The 23,052-nt window shown below is 32.1% G+C and overlaps 1 protein-coding gene across 2 annotated transcripts in view; it reads right to left on the bottom strand.

Moving 5' to 3' along the window:
* Positions 1–8,732: 8,732 nt before the first annotated feature.
* The window catches only part of LOC130893685 (serine proteinase stubble-like), a 115,604-nt gene continuing 101,284 nt past the window's right edge, over positions 8,733–23,052 (bottom strand). For both annotated transcript variants that reach the window (XM_057799981.1, XM_057799982.1), the window contains 10 exons: positions 22,402–22,497; positions 20,501–20,714; positions 17,148–17,261; positions 15,240–15,548; positions 14,002–14,135; positions 12,649–12,734; positions 12,487–12,593; positions 10,974–11,271; positions 10,375–10,524; positions 8,733–9,103 (listed from right to left, as the gene is read on the bottom strand). In XM_057799981.1, coding sequence (XP_057655964.1) covers positions 8,969–9,103; positions 10,375–10,524; positions 10,974–11,271; positions 12,487–12,593; positions 12,649–12,734; positions 14,002–14,135; positions 15,240–15,548; positions 17,148–17,261; positions 20,501–20,714; positions 22,402–22,497 — 1,643 coding nt within the window. In that variant the 3' untranslated portion in view covers positions 8,733–8,968. The remainder of the gene's footprint in view (positions 9,104–10,374; positions 10,525–10,973; positions 11,272–12,486; positions 12,594–12,648; positions 12,735–14,001; positions 14,136–15,239; positions 15,549–17,147; positions 17,262–20,500; positions 20,715–22,401; positions 22,498–23,052) is intronic.

Consider the following 23,052-nt stretch of genomic DNA (forward strand, 5'->3'; position numbering starts at 1 on the left):
TTCAATATTTCTGTTACGTTATTATAAATTGAAATTCTTGTTTTATTTATGAATATTTTTTATTCCTGATTTTTTTTCTAAAACCAATTAACGCCATAATTTATAATATTTCCAATAAATTGAGTGGAAAACAGATTTAACATGTAATACGATTCATAATAAATACTGGAAATGAATACCACTAGCTAAAATATATGAACGTAGCTTACGTTTCATGGATTGCTGTACACGTTTATAAAGAAAAATAAAAAGAAAATAAAAGCTCAATTTCAGTCACCACATTCTAAGGGTTATATCCCGCAAAGGAATAGGCTGAAAAAATTTTGTTATAGGAAGAACATCTTAGTTCAATTCGAGCAATTACCTCTTGAATATTGTGCATGAATTTAAAAACACTCTGGATAAGTTGAACATTATTTATTTCTAATATAAAATATTTTAGTTCTCAGACAAATAATTACGACAATAAATGAAATATTATTGGGACGAATGATTAATGATGTGCTGGAAAGGCTTGAAAAAATAGTCACGATTTTAATTAACAAAAAAAAATACTTTCCGAGCCACGTATCTTTATAAATTGCGATAGTCATGGGTATATTATAGTAAAATAATAGTTATTATATAAATATTTTGTAATGGTTTAAGAAATAGATTATTGTATAATAAATTATATGTAACTTTTAACAATTGAAATATAATTTTATCTTCTTTTATTCGTATTTTTCCCAACTCATACCGACTATTCAGTTTTTGGTTCCTCCAATAATAAACAGAATAACAGGATTTGTTCATAGAATGTCTTTAATTTGAAAAAAAATTGATGGAGCTATGTATATATGTATACACATCTACATATTTATACTTTCAGTTTAAAATATAATAATCAACGGCTATAGAAAAAGATTTCAACTATAAAATATATTAAGAGAAAACTAGGGACTTATTATCCATAAAAAAATATTTAAAACAAAAATACTTTGGTACAGACACTTGTACGAGAAGATGATAATTCATGTTGCGTGTTTGTTTTTCTCCTTCCTTTGAATCTTCCCTCCATCGAATATTTTTTTAAATTGCTCAGTTTTGGTTGTTGTATTTGTTTAAAATATTCGACTGGGATTCAAAAGAACAGAAAGAGTATAAATACTGAAATCGAATCGCCAGCAGAGAATATGACTGAATAGTGTATGTAAAAGTATATATCCTGCTCACAAAAGTTTGCACCATATGAGAAAATTTTTTATTGTTATTATTACGAGAAGTTGTCCTTCATGAAGCATAGTCTAAAAACTGAAATACAACCATGAGATATTACTTTTCAGTTGTATAAGGAGTACGTTAAAAAAATATTATTTTTACTCAAGAGGAAAGTACTTTTATTGATTATTATATCGGGAGTTGTTATCAGTAGTAATAACCCAAGAACATTGATAATTCTCGAACAGATTTTGAAAGTTTGTTGCCTGAAAATAGAGCGACGCTTATAAGCAACAAGCTTATGTGCAGAGTTAATTGGATAGGAATTTGTTTATTATTATAGAAAATAAAACATGGTAAAAACAATTAACAAAAGAACAATTAGAAAATTTAAAGAAGATCCAGTCGTGTTAGTCTTTATAATTGATAAGCTGTATTGCAAGTTGTTAATAATTTGATCATAAGGCTCTTTGTCAATATTCAAGTAGGGATTTATCGAGTTGACACTAGGGTGACTCATAATTTTTATAAAAAAATACATTGTATACCACTTTTCGCCAATATCTCAGTTGATCTATTGTCGTGATTAGTAGTTTTTTTCCTTGGTATTCCAGCCATTCGCTTCGGTAGACGATTTTGTCCAATTCTGGATTCTATTTCTTCCAATAATCATATTATAATACCAGTAATCATTTTCGAATTACCAGATTTTTAAAATAATCTGACGGGATAAACGTTGCTGTCGTTGTTTTCTATCAAAAGTTTTCTTTTGATATCTGGTACAGGGATGGAGAGAGATTCAAGGCTCGCGTTGGCAGGTAGTGGTTCTTGCTGTTGATGAAAGGGATGGCAATGAGTAACTACCCGCTCCCATAAAACGATATTATGAAGTGCGGTGTCTCAAACTACAAGATATTATTGTCAGTAAACGAAAATAATCAATTAATTATCGTGCAAAATGGAAACGTGATTAATAAATTTGAAAACTCGAAGTAGCTTTTTAAAAATATTTATTATTACAAGTTATAAAATGTTACTGAACTGAAAGCGAGTTCAACACTGTCTTTTATATTATTTCTCTTGAGAACACCGGCGATTTTACTGGTGTTTCTGAAAAGGCTGCTTCGGGGAAATGGAATAGATGACGAGATAATTCGTTTTATACTTGTATCAAAACCGTTTGCTAAGAACGGAAACGTTACCAAGCAAAAAACACGTTTCTCAGTACATACTACTACAAAATTAACTTAATCCAAAATTTTCCTGTAGCAAGAAATTTCAGAAAATATTTGAGCATAAGTTTTTTTCCTAACTAAACTGGTTTTCTAAAGGTGCCTGAAGCAAGAACATTCTTGAACATTCATAAATCCATGAAGAGAACTGAAGTTTTTGTGAACTCAATGATAAATAATAACAAGGAAGAACTAAACAAGGAATATAAAGAATAAAATCACCACAAATTTACTAAAATTTACTTTTATTTGAAGTGTAGATTCAATTTCAAGGTTTGTTTCCTTTTTCAGGGATCTGAATGCAGTTTTCGTCGCATAGAATCGCGGGTAGCTCGCGATTGTGGAACACTTTTGAGTAGTTCTTCTTATATTGCAAGGCTAAAATGTGTAAAATTTTCAAGTATGCACTTAGACCGTGAATTAACTTGGAGAATACACATCAATTATCTAGCCTTCGAATGCGAAAAGAGGTTGAATGTTTTGTAGGTGGTAGCTCACCAGAAATGGAGAGCTGACAGACAACTTCAATATTGTTATAGAAATCTCTTATCTTATCAGTATTGAACTATGGTTCTATAGCATATGATTTAACAAAGAAAATCGTCATCAATCAACTCGAAGCAGTACAAAACTCCGCTTTGAGCTTTGGCTCTCAGAAAGATTTGTTCGCGGACGATACCCTTTTGACCATAGCTGAAAAAAAAGGTCGTGTGGATTGGTGGAAAGAAATGTTGAAAAACTTCCGCTGCGGTGCTACAAAAGATGTTTATACAATCATGGATCTATATATGAACCCGAAACTTAACCATAATCGGCTGTATGGATCTTTCAAGATGAGTCGAATCCAACAAAAGTTGTTCGCGCTCGAAGCACTTCTTCCAAATAACTGGACATGTCACCATCGTTTTATTAGGTCTTATCTGAATGGTACACCAGTATTTGTCTACCATGTGTTGAAAAAAGTCAGTATAACTAATTGTAGAAGAAAAGTCATTTTCCACCATGTCAAAGCGAGCAATGACATATCATTTCAAACGAAAACGTTTTTGAACAGTAAAAACATGGAATTGATGCATCATCCGCCATGCAGTCCTTGTTTGGCACTCAATTTCAATTGGAATGGGGAAAATGGGAAAATTCACAGCGGTACTGAATGATCATCTACTGAAAGTGCGCGAACGTGAAAAATAAATTTTTATTTTCTATTATTTTTGCTTGCTTTGTTGGGCCATTCTCGTATGACGTGATATTAATTTTAGTTACAACGCCTATTGAAAGATTACCTCGAAGTCATGTTAATGGAATGGAAAATAAATGGAAATATTTGAAGGAAAACATAATTTATTAGATACTACTAATTCACTAGTTTTAACATTTTCTTATATAGAAATGATTTATTCAACTCGTTGCAGTACAATAAATATCATAGTTTACATATTTTATACGTCATAATTGAAAATGAAAAGTAAAAATAACGAGCATATAAATATAAGCTTACAGATTTTACAAATAAAAAGTGAGAAATTGAGAAAACATTTTTGGATTTTACAATTCGTATTTCATGTTATATGTACATAATATCAACTTTATGATGTACCACCCTATATATTTCGAGAATACGCAAAGCAACGTTACACTGAGTTTTAAGGAATAATCACTATTCAATTATATGAAACTTTTAGTGTGGACGGTCACAAACAGTGAAATATTAAATAATGGAGATGGGCGTTAACTAATGCCTTATTAAAATAAAATTATTTGGTAATAATTTTGTAAAACATGTGAACAAATTTTTAATACTATTTCAATTTTAGAATCAGTTTCTTGTAGCTCAAGAGTGATGATTCTCCTTCTTCTTTTAAATTTTGTTAATTTCTTCCTTTATCCTAACTTTTCAATCAGCAATATTGTCTGATCTATCAAAATATACTTCATATTTAAAATAACATCTTAAGAAAAAATCGAGAGGAGTCAAATCGTTAGATCTTTCAACCTATTGGGAAAAACCTCGTTTAAATAATATCTAATCTACGTTCAAAATGCAGTTGCGCTCAGTCTTGTTCGTAGTGGATAGATTGATCTATCTCATTTGGATGATAAACATCAGAAAAAAGTCTGTAGGCAGTGAGCAGTTAATCGAAAAATCTAGATAAACCTCACCATTAACTGTGTCTATAAATAAATAAGAATTTTCTCTGTTCCAATATCTAATTATGTTTGTTTATTGTTCTTTTTAAATGAAACGTTGCTTCATCAGAAAAAACTATTTTGTTATGAACTGCAAATCTGTCCAAAATCAATTCTTGCCTTCTGTCAGGATCATCTTCATTTAACTCCTGAACCAACTGAACTTTGTAAAGGTGGTTTTTCACTTAATGCAAAACTCTCAAATCAGAAGATTTACTCAAATGTAGTCATACAAAATGTAGAATGAAAATTCCAGAATCGCCTCGGTTATTATCAAGAAGTGAATGGTGGTCATTTTGAACATTCAATTTAATTGTAAAGTACATTCCAGTAAGGTGCCACACAACCCCCTTTTTTATTTAGAATGTTCCATCGAGGGGGTGATTATAATTTAGATGATAATATTTTGATACTGTGAATTGTCGATTCAAGAATAAAAATCGACATTTTTCAGTACATAATAACGCCAAAATTAAACTTTTTCCATACATATAGATCGCATTATCGATTTATATATTGTCGCACCATCTGATTATCGTTTCACTTCTAATTTCACAATTTTTTGTTAACTTCTTTATCTTCATCATTATTTGAATTATAATAAAATTTACCATGAATTTTCAGCCCTGATAAAGATCAAATAATAGATGGAAACTATCCCATTTTAAAAAAACCTTTATAACAATTTCATTTTGAGTCCCCATCCGCAACACCATTCGAAATTATAAATTTATTAATATTTCACTGTGAAAAAGTTGATGTTCAACGTTTTCATTTGCTAGTTTTGTAAATGTTATTCTCTTTAGATTCATTGTAATTTTTGAAAATCAGCTGTCCAATTCTATCGTAAATAAATGACATGTAACTTTTTATTTTCTAGAATTTTCAATTGATATTGAAATATAGAGTGAATAATAGTTTTTCCAATTGACACTTTGTATTTAAATTAGAATGTATACATCGGAAAAAATATTCTAATAAGTATTTTGATTATTGAAGCTGTTATATTTATAAGATAAATTAAATAAATATCACAAATTAATTTATAGTTATAACTAGGATAATTGTATTGATACAATTTCATAAATTATTATTAATTTTTACATTTTTACAATCTTGCATACAATGCAATGTACCGAGTGTTCCAGTAAGAATGACTTTCGAAGATATAACAAAAACCTAGAAATTGCTTTTAATTTCGTATGCTAGAGGATGTAATTGAATCAAAAAATTTAGTAACTCTAATTCACTTAACTTCATGTCTATCTAAATTTGTTCAGAATACAATACTGTATTTTCAAAATTATTTATGATGAAATATATAAGTGACTATCGATTACAGAAAAATTTGAGGTTAATTCTTCTAGCCTCTTAAGTTCTTTGTATTTATTCAAGCCTGTTCTTATGATTTCCCATGTCTATATGATCCCAGGCTTTTCTTATTTCACTTTTTTATTGTAAAGATGATATTTTTTTCTGTTTTCCTACCCATGCGCTTCTCTGTATCTATCCAATAAATTGACAAGTGCCTGCATCTATTATTTGATTGAATGCATGCTGAAATTATTGAAAAATGAGATGATTCCTTGTGTTATGCCCCGTAATAGGTATGAATTTCAGTTTTCATTCATCCTCTCTAATGGTAGGTATACAAATTTCAAAACAATTACCAGGCTTTTTGCGACGCCACATTTGTTATAATTTTTTTTACTGAAAAAGATTTTTAATAAATGTTAATGAATCAATCTTACTAGAATAACCAGAATTAATTTTACATTTTTAATATGAACATATAAATCTAGTTGCAGAAGTAAATTGTGAAATAAATCTTCATATTTTTCACGAGGTTAGTTCTTTAGGACTTATGAATAATAAGTACCGTGAAGAAGCTTCAATAGTATACATACAAGGTGTGGCTATTAAGTAACGAAACAGAAAGAGTTCGCAGGCGCCAAAGGTAAGCGTCTGTCAGGTGTTCAGCCTGAAGCTTATTATTTCGTGCGGCAAATTCAACATGAAAATTGTACGGAAAGTGTGTGCAAAACTTAAAATCCTCACATTTGTGAGCTCCTAATAATATATTTATCAAATGTGACAGCTTAAGTCACTCCTTGACTTTAGGAAACGTCACAAGTTTCAAAGAATAATTTATTAATTACTGCAAAAATTGTCAATTATCTCATTATTTTAATTCAATAGTATTTTGAAATTTATAAACATTGAAAACAACACTATTCAATACACATTTATTTAAAGAAAATGTATTTTCTGGGTGATTATTCTCTGGAACTTCTTGTCTGATGTTAATTTCATTTATAGCTGTGATATCTATATGTATGCCAAGGGCTTGGGCCAGAATGTTATCTAAATTTCTTATTTATTTTCTAATGAACTATATAACTATATAACTTTTGGCTACAGTGTTGGATTTCCATCCTCCATGTGCTTCATTTCCAGAATGTCTGCTCCTGAGTCTTCTGAGAGATGCTGAAGAACGTCTGAAACAATATCCCGTGTACCCCTTAACATGAGATAGACCCAGGTAATGAGCAATATTTTCTGGTAATTTTTCAATGGTATTTATGTATTGTATGCCATTTCATTATAATAAAGCACAGAAAATATGTAGTGCTTCACAGCAGAAAGTCTTATATTTCAATACTTTTTGAGGAGGTCAACAAGATTGACACCAGCCATATTTCCAGCAGTGACCACAAATTCGCGAATAACGTGTGTTTTGCGTTATGGAATTGTAAATTTTATAACGGTGCCTTCATCAGATAAGTCTTCTTCCTAAGGAAATGTCAATTCAGCCTTTCAGGCATCTGCAATTTCCCAATTATCATTGCGATCTAAGGAACAGATTTGTTTAATTTATTTAATAATGAATTATGAACATATCTCAAATTGAGTCGTAGTTTCTTCATTTTTCAGGTATTGAACAACCCACTGCAGCATTTGCAGACTATCTATTCAAATTGAATGTCTGATTTACTATTTGAAGACATTTCGAGTGATTACTTCTGACTTGTTTTGAATTATTTTGAGAAATCGTTTTTTGCTTCCGTAGAATACTTCCAACACCATTTAATTCAACATTAATATTTTCATTGTAATTGAAGATTTTAATAAATATTACAAAAGCGTCGAATTTGATAAAATTTTATACGTAATATGCTAAACTCGCTGGCTCTGGTTGTGGTTTGTTGAACAGTATTTCTCTGTCCGATTAAAATCACTCAGACTTGCATTGAAAGGAACAATATTTGAATTTGTTGAAGCTGTGAAAGAAAAAACGAAACGCGACTTAAAGGAACTGACAGAAAAATACTTCCTCTACAATTTCGAAGAAGATTCGTATGGAGCGATGTGGGGATAGAGAAAGGGTATATATTAAAAGAAATAATGAATAAAATCAAATGTTTTATATCACCAGTCTCGTTATTTAATAACCAAACGTCGTATTCTTACTAGAATCTCCTCATACTCTGAGGTGTTGATACCAGCAGTAACAACTTAGCTTTGATCCCGTTTCGGCTTTAGTATGATCATTTTTGCAGTGTACATGGATCTTGAACAAGGCATTAAAGTTCAGTCTTCTTCAAAGTTCGTAAGAAATCATTCCTAATATTGAGGAGACTAGTCAAAAGAGAGAATCTATTCCGTTGAAAGCCTTCCAGAAATACCTTCAGTCATGGAATAAATATCAATGCAATGCTATGTTAATTTATAACTCCAGCGGACGATAAAACTATCAATTGGTCCAATTTCATTTATTTACTTCACTATCATACTAAATTAGTGCATCATTCATACAAACTTCATTATTTGTTTATAATGGAAAGATCCGTACTTTGTTCCCAAGTAAGTTTATTTATTTTATAATTAAAGATATTGAAATAAACCGCATGTTTCTTTTTCTGTATGACATAATTGCTAAACAATATTCATGCCATCAATACCCATGAAAAACCAGATGATTCAGCTGATAAACTCTTCAAAATAAAACCTTTTTGATTACATTTGAAAGAGGAGTCCAGGACTTAGACTTAGGTGTGTATATAGTATTCCAAAGATACTGAGCTCTGGTTTATTAGAATTTGACAAAATTAGTATCTTTGATGATGATAATATATTACAGATACATTGTATTTGACATTAAAGTGAGAGGGAATTCGCATTTCATATATTAGGTTACCAATTGACGATTATTATCAATTTTCTATTTGTTGTTTGTCTTCTGCATCACCAACCCCACGCTTTACATATAGTAAAAAGTAAACTTGGTGGTCGATTCGATAAAGGCTACAAGTCGTATAGTATTTTTATAATTGGTAGAGTTCATATCGTTAAGTAACTATTTTCAGAATCCATGGAACAAACTTGGATATTCTTGTACATACTCCGGGAAGGTTAGCTTCGGCGCATCCAATTCCCCATGAAATGATCCCCGCTAGAAAGTAACGTCCGTCTTTTCCTTTCACCTGAAAATTACATTGAAATAAATTTCAAAAGAAAACTGGACAGGTACAATAAAACATGTTCAATTCAAACATCACTTATAAATTCGAATATAAGAAATATTTATGTGGGAAATGATTGAAACTAATGAAACGTTAAATACAACAAGTTTTGTAGAAGGACTTTTCAGAATCTATAACCCAGGTTGGGGTAAATCAGCTGATTGCAGATTCTTTTCGAACATGATCTCTATCTTCCGAGGTTCCAGCTCGATTCTGCGCGTTCTCAAGCATGAGCAGTATAGATAAAGTGTCTCGAACAAGAGATAAAATGAATATTATCGACGTTGGAACGTTTTTTCCTTTTATCTCAGTATTTTCCACTGAATTTTAATACCCATAAGCTATTATCATGTTGAAATGTCAAAAATAATGAAAATTGCAAGCCTCAGTAACCTATCAATTACGCCGCTCTTGAGAATTCACAGTATACCTACAGCTATTTATGGGAAATAAATAATTTTTCACGTTCAAAACACCAAAGAAAAATGATACAATCTGCTGATCGTATTTACTCACTGGTCTACTAGGATAGAAATCATTTGACTACGACCTGATTAATTCGATCAGTTTCCGATCAGCAATCATTTGACTACGACCTGATTAACTCGATCAGTTTCCGACCAGCAATGAACTTAATCTAGATTAATTCTGTTAGTTTCGAATATTTTCGGAAAATCCTAGAGAAACTGTGAGTACTGATTATGAAAAGTTTTTTGAAACAATTGACCTCGTCTCTTGGACAAGTTGAAAACGCCATGCGTATTCAAGATAAAAGGTGTTGAAGAAAAAAAAATGGAACCTATACAAATTTTTACGATTTTCTGTAAATACTGACTCTATAAAAATGTCTTGGGAACTTGTACAAAGGCATTTGAAATAATATCGAGAAAAACGCTGTAGATGACGTGTCTCTAAGTTTTGAAGGTCTTACCTTACTAACTTTCATTGCCAACGCACGAAAATTCTTTGGCGTTTACGAAATCACGAAATTTATCCTGTAGCGAAGTGTGAACACGATTGAATGGTTCAAATATTTGTAAACAACTCAGGTAATACACGTTCAAAGTATTAGAAATGTTAAACTTCATGATAACAATGACAGATTGGACATATTCAAATCAGTTTTCTCATATTTCGAAAATAAATTAGTAACCTTCGCATAGTAGACGTAGATTGTTCAAGTTCTAATAGTCAGTTGTTTTTACCACTAATTGCATAATTCAAATACTTACTTGCAAAGGACCTCCTGAATCTCCTTGACAAGAATCCTGCCCTCCTCCTTCGTATCCAGCACAGAGAAATATATCAGGAATAAATTCGTGTCGACCAGCCCTTAGGAACATACTCTTGCAGCGATCATTGCTAACTATAGGTACTTGAACCTACAGTAGTAAATTATTGTTAATAAAGTGTCTCTTTGCCATTAGTGAGAAGTGTTTTAAAGGTATTATTGGACTCATTGAATAATAGATATCAAAATTGCAAACAAGTGCCCAAAATTGCATTTTTGAGGAATAAAACTTTTCAAAAGAAGTTAATAAAAGTAGGCCTAAAACTGACCAGGAAATACTGTAACTGCTGTTAAAAATTTATGCAAAATTTTGACAAAAATTGAACATTTTCTTGTGAAACTTAACTACTATGAGAGCTGCTACTTAAGTTTTATGTGAAACTTGAAATATATTTTAGGTTATTTTAGAGCCATTTTGTAATTTCAATCGACTTATACAATAGACGTGAAACATTTAAAAAGAGTTTTTCGTAAATATAGTTAACTTACTTTATAAAAACACTGTATGATTGATTGATATTAATAATCTGGTGTAATTACCTCTTGTAACACTGATGGTAAGGTACCGCCTTCACTGAGTCTACCCCATCCGGTTACTGTAGCATTTTCTCCAATCAAAAGATCATTAGAAGCTGGTAGACATATAGGAGATATATGCGGCAAGAATTCCAATGATTTATCAACTTGGATAAGAGCAAGGTCGTACTCGTAAGTGAAATAGTTGTATTTGGGATGTACTATTTTTTGCGATACTCCCCTTTCTACATAGGGATGTTGCTCCTGAACGCTGGAAAAATCGTATTCTCCAACTCTTATTCTGATTTGCGATGTCAGTAAGCTGAAAATATGGAAATAGTTTTATTATTTATAGCATATGCCAATCGAACCAATCATAATTGTTCTTTGAAGAACCTAGCGTCAAAATTTGAATATGTATATGGAAACGGTTCCAATTTGCTAGAACGTCTAAATTGGGAAGAATTGGTGATAAGTACAATCTTGTTTTAATGCGTTGTTTCCTTGCGTCGATTAGTATCAAATTCTAGCACCTTGACACACCTTAAGAATAGTCCAATTGTATACAAACGTACTCATTACATCTGCTCACGATGTACTCTCTTCTTATTACAAAAAGCGGCACTTTTTGTACTTAGAAGAAGAATTTGTACCCCCCAAAACCTAAAGTTATTGTTTTTCACCATCCAAACACCTACAACGTGATTTGCGCGTGATACATTGAGGAGAACGTCTCAATATCCGTCTGGAGGCCAATTATTTAGGAGTACAATTCCCTCACGTCTTTAATTAGACAGTCGACCTATCGACTTGATACTTGATATACTTGAAACTGAGAAATCTCGAAAAAGTTACCGGACAGGTAGAGGCGTTCTTCGGTAACCATGTTGGCTGACAGCGTTACTGATTTGTCCACTCTGAAAAGATACGGAGGATTGCTTTCTTTCAACGTAGCAGACGGATACATAGAAGAATCGAAACATCTGCGAAACATCAACATCTTTAGTTCTAAAGAATGAAATACCGAAAGGTCTAAACTTCTTCAATAATACAAATTGTAGGTATTGTTTTTTTGAAACTACGTTGAGTAGTTTTATTTTTATAAACAAATTCTACATTATAAAAATGACAAACGAGGTTTCATTAGAGTAGAAGAAAACGATAGAGTTTGAGATAATCATGGCATGAGAATAGTCATCGTGTGCAAAGAAAGAAGAAATCGATTCAAGCATAATATTACAGCTCAATATTGAACTGAAATATCGAATAAGCCATAAGTCGTAATATCGCCTCATATTATCACCCATCCTGATATTCTTATCCAATGGTCTTTTCAGGAAAAGTGTCTGAAAAATTGTAATACTGATAGTTAGCGATGACTGAGGAGAAAAATGAATTTTCCAATATTCACGGATAATTACTCATGATGTTAGTTGAAGAATTGTTACCACAAACAAGCTAATAGAATAACGTCAATACAAAATAACACAAATCATACTTTAATGTGTGAGTAGTTGATATATCATATCATACTTACTCATCTACACAGTGTCCAGCAGTTGCCATCCAATTTTCATTCAAGATTGCTCCACCGCATCGATGTGTACTAGAGAATCCAAAAAACGATGTTCTCCTCACGGAAACCTGAAGAATGAATTTATAGAATTTGAAAATACCTGTGAATATGATTAGAACTTACCTGCCAAGGCCATTTTCCAAAAGGAGCATTTTTTCCACCCACTATCCTTGTTTGAGCTTTGGTAAACATCTGAGGAACGCCACAAGCTAAAAAATATTTGGAATTAAAAAAATATAGAAAATTAAATTCATAAGGTTGCTCAAATTTATTTTATCTTAATATAAGGACTGTGTTATTGCTAAAAAGAAAAACATTGTTCATTCGAACAGGATTCGAAGCAACAACGTGAATACCATAACATTTCTTTGACTTAAAATGGGAGCCACGAAATGAAAAATTCTGAAGGATCTACATCTAATAGAAAATCTTACATATACAACAATCTAATTGCTAAAAAATTTTTATCGAGTAAAGAAATTTTATGGGTGTCAAATCCTCAAATTTATATCCATTACTTTATATCTCTAAAAGTGATACAAATCTCTAACAGCATCATAAAATATAATTGAAGTAAATTTCATGCCAGAAGCTACGCCTTCTAAAAGTCGAATATCATTTTCAACAGCGATTTGAAGCAACGTTATTAGGTCATGAGAATAGGGTGCAGGTTTTTTTTGAGTAGTTACTACCTAATCTAACCTAACCTAACCACTGTTTGTTTTCTCAGTACCCATAATATTAATTTACTTGGAATTAAAACACTCAAGCCTACAGGCTATTATTGAATGCTTCATTTTTAACAAGAGGCAAGCAGTTGATGCTGATCTCATAATTAGCATACCAAAATATTACTACAATTAAACATATCAAAGAAACTATTGAAATTAGAAGATTATCCAGCAAGATTGGCCTTCGCTCATTGGTTTCTAAATAAACAAAGTACTGTTTACTTATGAAGCTGGTTTCACACGAGATATTTGACAGATCAAAATGCTCTTGGTACAACTTAAATACAATTTTGTGTAGACAGGAATAGTGGGTAATAATTCAGTAGGTCCATGTTCTTTTGATAATAACCTGAATGATCAGCGATACTTAGAATGTCTCCAAAATGGTATCTCACCCATGTTATATGTAGACATGTGGTTCATGCACGATGGAGACAGTCTCCACTTATTAAATGATGAGGAAAAACATCTTAATAACATTTTTCCTAGAAGGTGATTTGGTCGGAAAGGTCCACTTGTATGGCCACCACGTTAGTGGATTTGTTTTTTTGGTGACAAGAAAAGAAATGAAGAATAGAATAAATTTCCATTCTAATGATAAAGTGGTAGTAGTAAACAGTGTCTTCTCAAAGAGAAATAGGTGGAAATATTGAAGCATTTTCTATGATAACCACAAAACTAATGCATTAAGTATAGGTAACGAAGAAGCCGTATAAACTATACCGGAATCCCACTATTTACTTACAAATATCGTCGTTTGCTACCGAAGTTGTTGATATAGAAAGTCCATTTGAACTTGTTGGAGAAGGCAAAATAGTAGTTGGAGTTTTGTTTGGTAATTTTGGATAAAATAATTCAGGTCTACCAGTTTCTGTTGGCCTGTAAAAAACAATATAATGTAAAAATAAATTAATTCTTAGGAGTTTAAATGTAAAAAAATTGATATTTTGATCAATTACATGTTGAAAACTGTCTATTCCAGTAATCTGACAATTTAAGATTGACGTAAAGAAAAGGGAGATTACAAAAAAAAATCGATTCTACAGCGTGCGGATTTTTTTGAAAGAAATTATTTTAAATATCGAAAAATATATAATCTGACGATTTTCACAAGCCGAAGTATCAAAAATCCGTTGATCAACTTTAATACGTGCAGTTGCGTGATGCCTATATCCTCCACTCCGCATTTCTATATCTCAATCACTCGTTCTCAATTTATTACTCTCTCACACTCTCCTTTCTGTTGTCATGACGTGTTAAAAGTAGTTTTATTTTGTTTGAGGAGTATAAAAATAAGCGTAGAGAGCTTTTTAATCATATCCGATATCAAAATAAAATCTTACTTTTAACACTACCTTCATAAATAACTATTTTCTCTATTCCACTTAAAAACTTACAACTTTTTATTTGCATGCTATTTCCAGAGCTTTTCAATTAATTACGTTTAATGATTTGAAATAATAATATTAGGCGGAACCATGTAGATAATTGTCAAATTAGGAGACAGTCTTGAACCTTATTTATTTTAAACTGTCGTGAGTTCTTGAAAATGGTGGATTTTTGATTATAATAATGTCCGCGAGTTTGCGTCACATGAAAACCATCAGATAATTGGAACAGAGCTTCTTTAAGGTTAATTCAACCCCCTATTAGAAAATCTGACGGGCTCATCAATTTTTTTTATATTTTCAATCCAAACCACCCGTATTATGAGAATGATTAGATTAACATACATTTATTATTAAAAATACTTGATACTTAACTTAAATATGTCCATGCGACAGTATTTTTTCATATATTTGAACATTTATTACCGCTCCTCCCACCGATGAGAAACTATACTTTACAAAACACTTTTTTCTTCTTATCATCTAAGCGTTGCAGCCCAATAGGCCTTTATGGCACTCGAGTAAATCCCCTGCGTAGGCTCCCCTACCTTGTCTTATTACATACAAGAATAAAAAAAAATTTGTTAATTATTACCTTTTAGTGGTAGTAGGCTTCGTAGGCTTCATTGAATACTTGGTGAAATATTTATCTGCCGCGCTTTGTACCGGCTTCTTTGTCGGTCTATTCTTGGTTTTTGTAGGTTTTTTCTGTCTAGTCACTACTCCAAACTCCGTTGTAGACTGCCAGTTTTGTAAACTATTCGTTTCTATTTGCGGATCCTTAGAACTGTGGTTTGATGTTATGAAAGCGGGTTCGGTTGTCATTTGCCATCCAGGTTTCGTATAGATGAGGTTGGCAGTCAACGTGAAATCATCATTTGTGTTCATCGGTCGAATACTGTGCCTGAGAATAAGTTCTAAGAGGATAAATGGGTTCTGAAATTAACTTTTAACGTGTTGGAACCAACAAAATTTTAGTATGATAACGATATGTTTTCCGAGATATCTATTACAAAGATGATAGTCTATAATATGTATCTATAATATTTATCATTGGATATCGCTTTTTTGTTTTTCAAAATATCCTCCATTAAAATCAACACATTTTGTATGGGTTTGAACCAGTTACCGAAGCATTTTGTCCTTTTGATTGATGTATCTCCAAAACATGTGATTTGAACGCATCAACCGTTTGTTAATATGTAGAAAAACGTTGATTTCACAATTTATTTTCGATCTGCGGGAATAAGAAGAAATCATTGGGTGTCAAACAAGAACTGTACAGTGTATGATCTATCAATTCGATTTGTTGATTGTTCAAAACGAGAATGATTTGATTCCGCGACTGGTTTCCCTGTACGTTTGCTTCGAAGTGCTTCGTGCTCGATCAAGTTTTTTTTGGATTTGGCTCGTCTGGAAAGACCCATACAATCGATTGTTTCTGAGTTTTGGGTTTATATGCCTAGATCAATGATTCGTCGTCTGTCACGATCTTATAGACGTCTTCTGAAGCACCGCGACTGAATATTTTAAGCATTTCTTTGCACCAACCAACACGAGGTTTTTGTTGAAAGATTGTTAAATTATACCAACGCGAACAAATCTTTTTGACAGCCAAATATTCATACAATATTGAATGTTTTTGAGTGGAACTAACGCCCTATCATGCCTCAATCTCACGGTATGTCACATGACAATTTTACAATATCAGTTTGCGCACAGCATCTATGTGTTCTGGCACAGCAGGTGGTTTTAGAAAGCCGTCACGAATTCCATATTGTATCGGAATGTAACCACGACTAAATTCATTAAAAGTTGAAGTGGATTGATCGGTACATTACTGTTGATTTAATCCACGTCTAAGTCATAAAAAATGTCTATATTTTGCCAACAAGTGTTTCTTTTCCCCCGAAGAATCTTTTATCCATGAACAAAAATTATTCCAACATAAAATGAAGACGTGAATATTTTCCAATTTAGAATCTAGATGTTGGACAGCTAAGAAAAGGGTATTAGTACCCGGTTTATTAATCCTTTTATGTCTTTTAGTAACAAGTATTACTTTTTCTCAATGACTCTTTCTTTTCTCAATTTAGTTCTGTATATTCATCTCAAGACTTAAGATCTAGAATTTTTGAATATATTTAACTTTATATATTAAGTAAGCTGCTTTTTTCGCTCTAAAATTTATGTAATTTCATTTTTATTCTTATTTACGTTCATTATATGGTCTATAATACAATCAAACATCGATAATACAATACAATCAAAGTTGATGTTTATCATTCAGTAGTATTGAGTAAATATTAGATAGAGTGTGATAAGTCCCAGATCGATCTTAAAATACTGAAATCTATTTGGGTATCAGTCTCTATATAACCTTCAAGAGATCAGAAAAATTGTATATGGGAAATAATCCACAGATAAACGATAAATAATATAAGTTTGTCTCATTGAATTACGCATATTCGATACCGATAAATAGTTTACTAAACAATCTTACCTAGGAGGAGGTGTAGATATTCTCCAAGAGAATTCAGATCGATCAGTAGAAGTAGGTAAAGTTGGATTACGAGTAGCTGCTGATGATCTCGTTGAGTTATTGGCCAGTTGGTGGCTGTAAATTATCCTTATTAAAATTTGCCTCTATCGGCATACGTTTCACACAGTTTTAAGACAGCAGCAGATAAGAAATTGATTAATGACTTCAAAATGGTCACAAAATCGAGATAGATAGAAATTTTTTCGTAAAAACAGTTGAAAATTAGTTATAGTATAGAACAAAAAAATTAGTAAGTGTATTGTATGAAAAGTATTAAGTACTTAGGACGAGAATCTGGTACTTTTACAGTGAAAATAAATTAGATATCGAAAATAGAGACATTATTGTAGAAACTATCACTAACTAAATAAAAAGAATGACTAATAGTATAAGCGGATAAAATTGTAACAGTGAAGATAATAAAAGATAAAAAGAAAAGGATAGTCCAGAGAACATTTTTGAAAGAAGAAAGATAATAAGCGAAACACCAATAAAGAACAAATAGAAAAAGAAGAAGTATAAAAGGATAAAGTAAAAGACGTAGATTTGATGGAAGAAATTAAACAAATAATAGAACAAAAAAGAGAAATGGTAGAAACTCTAAAGAAAAACGAGGAATTGAAAAAAGAATTTAAACATATGAAAAAAATGGTTGATTTAACTTGTGAGATTTCAATTATTTCAGCATAAAAAATCATTTCTAATTTAAAATGCTATGGATTCCCATATGAATACATTTGATTTTTTATTGAAACACACATATGTTTATATTAAAAGAACATTTATTCAATATAATTTTCAAAAAAAAAAATAACGAGTCGCCCAATAACTGCGCATGTTTGTTCTGAAAATACTTCTGTTCAACCGACGCGGTGCTACGGCCTTTAATTTCACCATGTAGATCGAAGGTTCAAATCCGATTTGTGAACAATTTTATTTTAAAAATAGCTTCTACATTATTACGTCACGATAAGCCATTTTTTTGTGACGTCATAACTTCTTGTCGAAGTCTCCAAAAGCTTGACCACTTCTTCACCGTACGAAACCAAAAACTCTATGGCTACATCTGCACTAGAACTCTAATTGTATTAACTACTTGCAAAATGAGAAAAAATAGAAGAAGAAAATAACAGAGAAAAATAGCAGAGATTAGACGCGAATTAAATTTGGTGAGTGCATTTGAGATGGTTTGGACACATAGTGAGTGAAGGAAGACTGAACAGTTGAAGTGATATGGGAAACAAAAAGAAGAGAAAACCTAGAAGAAAATGGAATGAAGGAATAGCAAGGAAACTGACAAAAAGAAACAGGACTGAGCTAGAGACGGGCTAAATGAGAAACTTGAGATAGAATTAAATAGAGAAGATATATCAAATTTGTTTGTTATGAGATAATTTTTCTTAAAACGAGCTTAATAAATATTTACAGAGTGGACAAGAGAATAAATAATGAATAAAAATTCATTTATCCAAATGAGGCACTTGGGTTGCTTGTGAAATGTCCTCATATAAATCGATATTTTTCTAGCCTCTCTGTTATCAGATATGAGGGTGAAATTAGCAGCCCTTTCCTTGTTTATTATAAATTTTTTTGAGATTCAGTTCCAGCCCATGAAAATATTTTTTAGAATGTCTAATCATACAAAAACATACTTTAAATTTTTTTCCTGTCAGTAAATTTGGAAATAATTAAAAACATCTTCCCTCTTTTCCATACCCATACATAAGCATAATATTTTTATTATGTCTCTTGATTTGAATCAGTTTCTATAGCATGATCCAGATTCTTCTCGAAGCTGTGACGGAGAACCCAAGTGCTAGAATGTGGACGATGCTTTCGTGTCCTGTCGCTTTCACTTTGGCATCACTTCCTTTTAGTTTTTCCGGTCCGAATCAACAGATGCTAGGAAGCGAGGCGAAGCAATCAACCACACTCTCAGGCTCGTTCATTTCTCTGTTGACTACTCCATAGATATAAACGTAAGAAATTAGAATATTAGCCCTTCAGTTGTAAAGTGACTAGATCTGGTACCAGTAGTATCAATCTTTCACTTTAATATTTAGAGATTTTCATTTACTCATAATCATTAAAATGCACTTTATTATAAAATGAAAACAAAATACAAGTGAGATTAAAAAGTGAATATTTGGAAAATAAAAAATGTTATCTGCAAAGAAAAAACTTTAGAAATTTCTTTTTTTTTTAGAGAACGAACATTTGAAAATACTGTAAAATGGATAGATTGATGAAATTTTGGTAAAAAAACCTTGATATAAACCGAAACTATAATGCCCTATCCAACCAAATATTTGAGACACACATATTTCTTGTACTATAAATAGAGACTTGGTTCTTCAATTTTTTTACAACAGAATGTTTGATTTTAAGTCGGAGGATTTCCAGCATTTATTTCTAAAATTTCAAGAAATCTTCAATGGATTGTTCTGGAAATCTTTTGCTAGTGAGCTCGTCTTTGAATATGATCCACCTAAAGTGCCAATCCTAAGTCCTTCAGTAATTTACATCCAGAAATGTTTTTCTTAGTGTTTGTCTTATAAATAATCTATGAATTAATTCTAGCGACGTTAATTGTACTATAAAATATAACCATTGACGAGCATTGCTCACGAAGATCATCGATACTCAACTTCTACACCCTCTTTATTTTGGTTATAATCGATAATTAAATCTAGTTCACCTGTTTCGGCATTCAAGCAATTATCTTTAAGGTTGGTAGTAGATAGAAGTAGAGCTCTAGTGTTTTTTTTGTTCTATCATTACTGGGGTTATTTGACGCTCATTTTTTCGCAATCGCAATCATAATACGATGAGTATTCGGAAAACGATCTGCAACGTCAATACTAGTGAAAGAATTTTCTGTCTGTCCTGTCCCAAATTGGATCGTTGCACCAGAGCAATATTTTACGTATTGAGCTTGTATAGATCTTCAGGTTGTTATCCCAGATAAACCTCCAGATTTAATGTATAAAATAGCTTCGCATCAACGAGAGCATGATTCCCTAAAAGGACATTTGCCACGGAAGGCTTCTAATTTCTCATCTATGGTGTCCTCGTGTCCACCTTGTCTTTCCGCTTCTTGACGGTGTTTTAGACGAGAAGAAGAAAAAGAGAAATAAATACAAATAGGTACTGGTTGAGGAGTGCAATAAATTAATGGCATTCGAGGAAGAGAAAAGCTTCAATTGAATATATTTCTAGTAAAAACGTCGATTTTGTACAATGTGTGATATTAAATTTGCACAAAATTATAGATTCCATCAATTTCTTATCTACTGCATTGAACAATGTCTTACCTGTTTGGTTTAGGTCTACTAGTACTAATATAATGACTTAGCGGTTTGGTTGGTTTATTATAGTTATTACTATGACTACTATGACTAGAGCTTGGATGAGTGTAAAGAATTTGTGGACGGTTAGGTTGGTTTGGTAGCTGTGACGGAATCACCGTATTCTGAGTGGAATTGTGTGCACAACAAGAACCAAACATGAACGTGTCGACGCACATACCTGAAAATAATCGATAAAAAAGATAATTTCCCATACAATTACCGTTGGAGCTTAATTACCAAATTACTTGTCAATATTTTATTAAAGTAAATATCCAGTGTAAAAAAGAGTAAGTAACCCTAGACAGTTTCATAGGTTCCATTGGCCAAATTTCATGTTATAATCCCAAAAAGTATAAAATAGTGTACTTGGTTCGAATTTATTCGGAAGACTTTTAGGAAGATAATGAACCAACTCTAAGCGGTATTTATTGCGAATACACCTCATTCTTACATCTACTTGAAGATGAAATCATAAACAGTAAAATGAAATATTATTTCTTAGTTGAGAGGGGAAAATGAAAAACTGAAAAAACCCATCATCAGTGTCATTTCCTTCAGTTGCTTCTTGTCCTGGGTTTGATTCCCTGAAAAGTATCCATGATAAATAGAGTCATTCGTCTCCTGGTTGGGTAACTGCTATACAGTCGACTAGGTTTGCACTTTCACAAGTCTTCCTGGCCTAAATTTTTACTGGTTTTATTCGAAAGGTCCAAACCTTCCGCCCCTTCTTCAAACCTTAAACACTTTATCTTGGGCCAATTGCATTTTTTCACCTTCAGTGTCCTTTTACCAACTTGTGAGTGAATCTTCGAGGGTTCTTGTGTTCAAAAACTTTTCTCGTTGTATTCTTAATACTTGTAACAGTCACCAAGCATATTTCTAGTCCCAAGTTTCTAGCTTACTTTCTCTATTATGCGAAATTCATTAACGTTGGAAAGAAATGAGTTTCACTAGCATAAGGCTAGTTCTTATATTCCTATTTCGCTTAGTTGATGTGTCAGAAAACAGAACAACATGTGTGAATGTTTTGACTTCTTCATAACTTCAGAACTCCTTCCACCAGTAGTCTCATCCGAGACGTGCATATAGGCAGTGTTGTTATTAAAACAATGAATATCAAAGACAAAAAATTTCTCTTAAACGAGGGCTGCTATTCAAGTTTCACGGAATAGCAACACTGATGACTTTCGACCAACAGCAGGGTGCCGATCAACTCGGTTCGACTTTTGTGATGAGGCATTCTCTCGAGTCATCGTGTTTCGCTGGTTTTCCGAATTCAATCGTGGTCTCACTTCACTATATGATGAAAAATAGTAAAGGTTCAACAGAATTGAGATTGAGGCATATTTGGCAATAATTTCTCTCGCATCCATTCAATATTGCATGAACCGTTTAATATCGGTACTTGACCTGTTTTTCCGAACTTACATATCATTTATTCGCTAGAAATGACCGAAAAATTCTGGGAAACTGATTGCAGTTGACGAATCATTCTTTATCATAACGATGCGAGCTCTCACACGTCGAATTTCTTCTCAGATCGAAAATAATTGCCGGGTCAACGTTTTAGAGGTATCTCAATTGGAATGGAAAAAGTACATGCGAAAGTGTTTTGATTTCAATGAAAAATATTTTGAAAAGCAATAAAACCATATCCAATGATAAATATTTGTTTTTATTTGTCCATCTCAAAACTTAGAAGCAACCCTCCTAGTACAGAGTATTGGAACCAGAGAAAAAATTAGGAGAAAATGGGCATGTGCCGGAAAATGTACGGAAAAACTCAGGACAAAAAATTATATTGTGAGATACTCGTCAGATATTCAACGACTAGAACAAATATGACAAGAAAAACTTGGACTCACCTATATGGTAACCATCAGTGTTTATGCATTCATAAACAAACATGCAAGTACCTTCCTGGCCATCTACCCAACAAGGTTTTGGATTGATTTGGTATGCTGAAAAAAAATTTATTTGAATGAAAAAATCATGAAAGTTACTTATGACATTTGATACAGATATTTTTCTGTCCTGCAATCAGTACCTATACTGGAAATGTAGATGTACATTGTCCACTACGTTAAGCAAGTTGGTTGTTGTTCACAAAATCAAAAATTCTCCCTTGACTTTTTTCCCCATGATTGGAAAATTGTTTTTTGTATGACAATAAACGGTTTTTCATGTATCAGCTTTCTAATACTTGGTATACATCGTCAGGGACTGAAATTATGGTCATGACTTGACTTGATAAGTCCAATGGTTTAGCTTTTTTTTTAACACTAGAACTCCATGACTATTGCACTACCCTCAACACCGCGAGGAATCGATTGACTCTGTACTTCACTTACTTATAAGATCTAAACGACCTCCTCCTTCGTTAGTTTAAATTATTTTGATTATTTTGAGCAATTTCAGTCATTTCGAAAATAATAGTTATAAGGGTATTTCGGTAAGGTGTTACATAGTAAAAAAGAGGGTCGGATTTGAATTTTACTCCAATTCATTTTACAAAA

The sequence above is a fragment of the Diorhabda carinulata genome, chromosome 5 (assembly GCF_026250575.1).
Source record: "Diorhabda carinulata isolate Delta chromosome 5, icDioCari1.1, whole genome shotgun sequence".
Lineage (NCBI taxonomy): Eukaryota > Metazoa > Arthropoda > Insecta > Coleoptera > Chrysomelidae > Diorhabda > Diorhabda carinulata.